Source organism: Silene latifolia, chromosome 2, assembly GCF_048544455.1.
Source record: "Silene latifolia isolate original U9 population chromosome 2, ASM4854445v1, whole genome shotgun sequence".
Taxonomy (NCBI): domain Eukaryota; kingdom Viridiplantae; phylum Streptophyta; class Magnoliopsida; order Caryophyllales; family Caryophyllaceae; genus Silene; species Silene latifolia.
The window spans coordinates 175,206,509-175,214,460 of record NC_133527.1 but is presented as its reverse complement, the minus strand read 5'-3'; the positions used below and the strand labels follow the sequence as shown (position 1 = coordinate 175,214,460).

General features: G+C 36.1%; 2 protein-coding genes across 2 annotated transcripts; both read right to left on the bottom strand.

Annotated features, from left to right (window-relative positions):
• Positions 1-2,729: 2,729 nt before the first annotated feature.
• LOC141641675 (2-oxoglutarate-dependent dioxygenase DAO-like) lies at positions 2,730-3,321 on the bottom strand. The gene is made up of 2 exons (XM_074450330.1): positions 3,067-3,321; positions 2,730-2,978 (listed from the first exon to the last, which is right to left on the bottom strand). The coding sequence occupies exons 1-2, from the start codon at positions 3,319-3,321 to the stop codon at positions 2,730-2,732; spliced, it is 504 nt and encodes a 167-aa protein (XP_074306431.1).
• Positions 3,322-4,903: 1,582 nt separating this feature from the next.
• Positions 4,904-6,133, bottom strand: LOC141631266 (2-oxoglutarate-dependent dioxygenase DAO-like). Its single transcript, XM_074443961.1, has 2 exons — positions 5,642-6,133; positions 4,904-5,112 (listed from the first exon to the last, which is right to left on the bottom strand). The coding sequence occupies exons 1-2, from the start codon at positions 5,962-5,964 to the stop codon at positions 5,025-5,027; spliced, it is 411 nt and encodes a 136-aa protein (XP_074300062.1). The 5' UTR covers positions 5,965-6,133; the 3' UTR covers positions 4,904-5,024.
• Positions 6,134-7,952: the final 1,819 nt, after the last annotated feature.

Sequence of the window (7,952 nt, the reverse complement as noted above, 5' to 3'; positions counted from 1 at the left end):
TTATTGTTTCTGTTTGAATCAGAAAGAAAAGTAAAGTTGGAGAGAGGGTGAAACTTGAGGAGAGGAATTTTCTACTGCCTTCATACTATAATTTGCGTGTTTTATTTTCCAGTTTTGATCAATCTTGGCCGTTTATTTTACTAGATCTAATGGTTCTATGTAGTAGGACGGACTCATTTAAAACCCCGGACTCACCGGATCCTTGCTGTATATATATATATATATATATATATATATATATATATATATTTCAAATTCCATAAATCATGTGTGATGATTTAGTTGTATGGTAGTGGAATTAATATGGTTATGTCAAAATTATAAAAGAGAATAAGTTTTCTTTGTAAATTGGTGACATATTGGTATATATTTAGAAGAAAATAATATTTTGGTTATGTCTAAACCTACTATCAAGCGCAAGAAATATTAGAGTATTATTTCTTATTCTAGTGCAGTTGTTATTTTGATGTGTACCTTGTTTAGTACATGGTTGAACGTCAACTTTTGTGATTGACAAGTATTTTTGTTACAAAATGGATCCTATACATGTACAATGATATGTAATCAAGTGATTTAACTTTTACCTTTGTGGTAAGAGTAGATTAGTTCTTGTGTAGGACTAAGTGTTGCCATCAAGTAAGATTAACTAACAAGATGGTTGGCGCATTATTTTATAAGATGTGTTCTTAATTAGTTCATGTGTTGAGCTAATTATGTGAAATAGTCAACTTAAGTTTTAATTATGTTGAGTTGTGGATGTGATTGATAATGGACATTTTTGGATTAATATTTTGTATCTTTTGAAAAATGTTCATATGCATTTGTTGCATGATAAGGCACATAAGATATCACCAAGCTTTTAGATTGCCTAGTCACACAGGTAATCGCCTTGACACTTATGTAGTGGGCAAGATGAGACTGGGTCACTTAACATTTAGTAAGTGTTGAGATTATCTTTGTACATAAGTTGTATGGAAAAGATATTGACTCGTTATAGAGTCGCCTTAGTAAGTCTAAGATGAGATTTTTGTAGTCGAAGTATGAGAAGACACCCTATTTTCATACTAAAGCTTTGAACCGAATCACAAGTGTCAGATTGGATATTGTGTATATCAATCTAGTGGCTTGGGTTAGATGCTTGAGTAGTATCTAAACCTATGATTTGCACGACATAGAAGCGCGATATGCCCATCGTAGTGAGAGCTATGTTGTGACACATATATCATACTATGTATGTTTTGCCGACCGTAAGGAGTGACAGATGATTCCCTAATCTGTTGCTGTGTGAGCCCTTTTGGACTTGTGTGTCCTAATTTGGTACGAAGCCCTTTGACTTGGAGCTGTGAGATGAAATTGAGATTTGATGTTGCTACTTTAGCGTGATTTCGGAGAATCATAAAGTCGTTGGTTCAACGGGTCATGTTAGGAAAGCAGTCGAGTTGAGATGGATTTTCATTAGTGTCCAAGGAATGGTCAATTCAATTACACTATGTTAAGCCCGACCGTCGGTTATATTGTGTATATAACTACGTAACATGTTATAGCATAAAGGGACAATGTATGCTGCGGTGTTGTTTGAATGATCTGGGGAATCGTTATTGTGAAAGTGTTATGTTAGTTTAATGATGACTTAATATAACACTACTTGTTACATATTGGTCGCACGCCCCATTTTCCTGTATGAGATGTGGTTGATGGTTTTGTTAAACTGTATTGTGATAAGCTTGGCTGTGTGACCAAGTGGGAGGATTGACTCGGTTGTGTGGCCGAGTGGAAGTATTGAATTTTGAGTTGAAACGGCCACTTCATTGTGGTTGTTACAAGGAGTTAATATTGTATTATTATGGATGTAAATAAGGTGAGATAATGAGCCATTAAATCAGTTTTAATGGTCATTATTCCTCCTCATTCATCTCTCCATAACTCCTATTTTGAGAGCCTATATTATGTGATAATTCTATGTGAATTATACACAAAACAACATACAAACACAGTAACTTCAATCACAACAAAGCCACCATTGTTGGAGCTTTTGGAACTTGGGGTGTAAACTACCACCGAGACTCTGGTAGTTGTCGGAATCGGGTTTTCGTGGGCAGAACGCCTGCACGTCGATCTTCCGTACCTATTCCGCTAACAAGGTACATATTTTCTTACATAATCCAACTTGGATTCTTCGTACGTGAAATCTTACTCATCTGTATATAGGTTGTTCATAATAACTGATTAGGAAAGTTGTTATGTTCAGTGGTAGATATGGTTGTTCATAATAACTCACATACAATTTTGCACGGGTTTTAAACTAGTTTTCTATAGAATTGTATATACACAACAGGTTGTACATATTAATTAATTATCAATATACAAACTTTTCTATTTAGATTTTCGCTCTCTATAACATTCTACAAACACTTGTCTTCTTCTTCAAGCTACTATACGTATTCCCATGGCTTCGTTCATCTTTCTGATGAATGATCTCACATTTCACAACTCATAGTGAAATGAGGAGGAGATGATTACCATGGAAGTAATGATTATTGCATCTATGAACCCTATATAAAATACTCCGTAATTAGTTATTGGTTTTACGACTAATCACTTTTAACTTTGAATACTTGAAACAGACGGAAAATAGGCCAAACTAAGATCATCTTTTCAAAAAAAAAAAAAAAAAAAAAAAAAAAAAAACACTCTAAGATCATGATGCATCCATAAAATTGAGAAACTAGCTAGTTTTTCCAACGCAAAAGTTCAAGGGCTTCACCAGCATACATCAGCGTTGTAGCTCGGAGTTTCCTGAATTCTGCATAATTGAAGGGAACATATTCAGGTGGGCGGTCACCTTCTATGAATTTCTGATGAGCTTTCATGTCCTCATCAATCGGTGGTGTTATTGTTGTCGCAATCGACATACGTATCCCAACATCCTTACATATAACCTGGTGCTTCAAATACCGCATTTTGCCGTTGCTCCAAGGCTTTCATTTCACAAATTAAAAAACACTTTAATTCATTAGTAGTTTAGTACAAACAGTGAGGGATATGAAACCAAATGGAAGTAATTACCACAGCAATGTCTCCCAGATTGACGAGAAATGAACCAGGAAAGCGATCAACATCGACTATTTTACCAGACGGGTCAATAATTTCAAGGCCTCTAAAATGTTCATCGTCGAGGAGTATGGTAAACAGACAAGCATCTGTATGCATAGGCAAGCCACTGGCGCCGATGTTTTCCTGAGTAATGGTGTATTTGTTCATCCTGAAATGTGAAAGACAAAATTTGACACTGTCGTCGTCCAGCCTTGAGCTTCCGGCCATTCTACTCGCAATGTCAATTCCTAACTTGTGTATATTTTCAACATACCTCTCAATTATCTCCCTGCGTACATTGGAGTAGGTTGATTACAATTAGTAGCTAACCAATCGATTTAATTTAAATATTAATGGGTGATTTCCTTACGTATGGCTACAACACAAATTAATTCCCATCATATAGTTACTTTAAACATAATTCCCACTATATATATAGTTAAAAGTAGGTTTGAATTACACAATGCCAAAGGTATGAAAAAGAATTCAAATTTAGTTTTCCTTAGGTAAGGATTTTTGAAAAACAAATTCCCAATATATTGTTTCATTAATTTGAGTTTTTATTAGAAAATCAATCTCAATTATTTCATACATAAAATTATAAATTATTAGAATTTAAATCACATTTATATTAAGTCATTAAAATATTTATTTGATTAATATTAGTTTATTTTTACTAAAAACACTTGTTCACCGCTTTACTAATTTTTGTACTCCGTATAAAAAATGGTCGAGTTGTATTTACACCAAATTTAACCTTGTATGTATGAAATATACTTTTAAGTTTGCCCTTAAATATTTCAAAAAATATATTTTAATAAAATATAATTATACATAAATAAAGTATGGTAAAAATGTCATATCAATTCAATATTCCAAAAATTCAAGTATTAATGTCATAATGATAATGACTTCGCCTGTCAAATAAATCCGACAAGTTGGGGTTCGAGTGAGGTCATACGGGTCAAAATATAAGTCAAGTTAGATGTATCACGGGCCGGGATAGACTTATAGAATATGTAAATAATTTTTATATGTCAAAAAAATAAAGAAAATACTTTATATTCTCTTATCATAATTGTGATTCTAATTCTAATATTATAGAGTATAAAATTCTATGTGAATAAACAAAATGATACTCCCTCCAATTCAGCCTATAGTTCTCATTTCTTATAATACTCCTCACATATATTAGAGTAAGGGAAAAACTAGTAAGATTATGATCACTTTATAAATCATTTAGTTATAATCATTTTATAAATCTTATTTAGTTATAATCATTTTATACAAGTGGGTACTGCCCCGTACATGCCTAACTAGCCGGGGATGGGGATGGGTAGAGCTTTGGCGGGTGGTGGGGCAGGTGCATGTATGAAAATTGTACCCGCAATGGGTCATGAGACAGGGATGAATTTTGCACCTTCCCCATCTAATACCCGCCTACCTGCCAATCTAAAAAAAACCTAGTAAAATTATAATCATTTTATAAATCTTATTTAGTTATAATTAAGATATTATAATGTTAAAGAATACCTATTTAATACAAACTAATTTGGTGAAAAAAAATTATAAAGAAGAATTAAAAAAAAAATGGAAATGAATAGTGATTAAACCAACATTTACGGAAAAAAAATATCGAATAAAATTATGGTGTAGCGGGTTAATGGGTAAGCTGGCGAGTACAGTTTTATATTTCCTTTTTTTTTTTTTTTTTTGGTAAAATGTGAGGGTATTATATATATATATACATAAAAAAGAGTTTCAAATACAAAAATAAAGGCCTAAACCTTTCCAAGGATTAAATAAAACTTAAGCGCCCTAGCCAATCTAACTCTTGTGCGGTCAACTTCCTCTTATCCCTTTCTTTTATCCTCTTCTTCATATCATCAATGATCAACAGTGCAATACGACTAGGCCTCAAAACCAGCTGCTCAATACGACTCTTGTTTCTCTGCTGCCAAACCTGATACATAGCACTCAAAACCAGTGCATTCTTTACTTTTCTCTGCGTTTTCAGGCCTGTGTTATGGATGCACCAGTGCAGGACATCAGAATCAGGTAACCTTAAGCCAAAAATTTTCATCAGTTTTATATTTCCACCCGCCCAAGCGGGGATGGTTTTGTAAACTTGTGCCCGCCGCGGGTGGTGGGACGGGATGTGTGTATTTTTCTTGGTGGGTATGGGTACAGGTACGGGGAGCCTATATCTACCATCGCCCCGCCCAATGACATCCCTAGAAACTATAGGCTGAAGTGATTGAGTAAAATACTATATCTTATTATTAGACTTTAATTAAAGAAACAATATGGGGAATAATTTTTCCTAAAACCTTTACTCAAGGAAAATCAAGTTTTTCGTATTTTACACAGTTTTGCATTGGGTTTCCAAAGCAAACTTAACAACTATATGGAGGGACATATGTTTCAATTAGCTATATAGTGAGAATTAATTTGCTTTTCGCCATATGTAAGGAAATCACTCAATATTAATATCGAGAGTAGTGAATTTATCTCTCATAATAAATTTAAAGTAAAAGTAAAAGAGTACCTTTGGTGAGGAGAGGCATGAAGATCAGAACAAAAGGAAGGAATAGTAAGAGAAGAAAAGATATCAACCCCAAGAGCTTCATAAACCTGATTAGTTTGAGTAAGCCCAACGTAGCCGCTTCCTGGTAGTCCTTCCTTGTTCCTCTGCTTAATATCCACCGGACGATCGAACAATTCGACCGCCACAGATTTAATCTCAGCCATTAATCTTGGAGGAACACCATGATTGACTACTCTGAAACAACCCCATTTCTCACATGCTTCTCTTAGTTTGTTTCCGTCGTTATCTGCTTGCATGTCTATTATTGGTATTTCTTCATCCATCTCTCTTCGCTCCTGCTTTTCTTTGATAACCAATTTGGGAATAATGGAAAGTTTGATCCCCGTCAGAGAATGATATACTCACGGTAAGACATGTAACAATTTGTTCAACCGACATCTGGTTGATGCTGCACGTGAAGGCATCAAGCCTCGCACAAGTCCAACAGTTTAAGTGTTGAGTTATTGTGTACGATAATTATCTCCTCCTTGCCGTTTATTTCTTTATCTATTTTATTTGAATTATTTCATAAGAATAATCCAACATAACCTTCTTTTCTCGAATTAATCACAACTAATGTTTAAGTGACAGTTTCCCTTGACCCTAATTGTCAATCTGAACTTTGACTTTTCCATCTTCACCCCTTTTATCTCACCAAACACCAAACACTAAAAACCAAAAACCAAAAACCAAACCTCCACACCACCTCCATCACCTATCACCACCGAACTGAATACAGCAACTAAGTGAAGTATCAGAGTTATAGAGAATTTTTTTTTTGATGACGAGGTGGCTGAGTCCCGCCGGGCCCATGCATTCCCGCACCACCACATGGACCATGTAAGCCACCCCCCTTCGGGGGCTGCAGTGGCCAAGTGATCATCGCCCCAGCTGGTAGTCGAACCTGAGACCTCTCAACTCCTGCATTTCTGCAAGTTTCAAGGTTTAACCCAGCTACCACTGGACTAACACCACTTGGTTAAATTATAGAGAATATATCTTATTCCTAATTCTAGTTATTGTAATATATTTAGCTAGTTCGTTTATCGTAAATATTTCCTAGTTCTAGCTTCGTATATTTTTCGTATCTTGTGTATATTTCGATTTCCATATTCTCTAATTATGTAACCCTAGAATCGTAACCCTGTACTCTAGTATATAAGTTGTATTCATGAATCGTAAACAATGCAATGCAATTCAATAATATTTAACCGTTCATAATTCTATTATGGTATCAGAGCCTCGTGCTCTTGATAGAGGTTAAATCCCTCGGAGTAGATCCTATTTCCGAAAATATACTCACCCAAAACCCAACCCACTTCCGCTGCCGTCCTCCGCGAATTGCATCAAACGTACATCCGTCGCTTTCGAAACTCCGCAAACACCTTCTACGCATCATAACAGTTTGCCACCGTGACCACCAAAATCAACCGTCTCACCACCACCATCGTCACTCGTTCTCAGAAACGACAGCCACCGCTGCTCCTTAGTCACGCAACCACGAGTCCCACCTGCATCAAACGCATAATCGGAATCGAAACAGACCATACATCGCACCTCCATTGAAATCCCGACCCCGTCATCCATCGTCACCATTCACAACCACCGTGGTACCGTCATTCGACCATCGTGATACAACCCAGTTCGACACCTCCCATTGTCGCCTGCAAACCTAGTTTAAACCTCTCAGATACCGATCTAAGTCTCACGCAAATACTCCACCAAACAGACCCCTGTTTTCAAAAAAACAGAGTTTATGACCAGCGGCCTGTTATCGCCCTTTTTCGCACCACTTAGGACTATCAACGACCCAACTCTTCCCATATTTAACAAATTAGTAATTTCACGATTCCAAAACGTTCAAAAACTCGAATTTTCGTTACCGTTTGACCCTCCAACGACCTCAGCAAAGACTGTTGCAAAACACACTTTTTTTTCGAAAAATCGGCTAACTTAAAGCACATTTCGACACCTTCTTCTCCGACTGCCTACACGATCAACACGACACCTCCGACTACCTAGCATCACCGACTTGGTCATCCGTCCCCGTAATTTTCTGTGCCAATTTTGGTGCGTCCCACTACCCCGCCAATCCGATACCCGTATAAAAAAACCCACTACTACAGATACAGGCTATAACAACGGGTAAAAACCGTTGTAAAAACAAAAAGCGGTCGTTGTTAAAGCGTCCGTTGTTAAAGGTTTTAACAACAGTTAGTTTTCCTAAGAAACCCGTTTTTAAAACTATTTACAACGGTTTGAAGTATAAAAA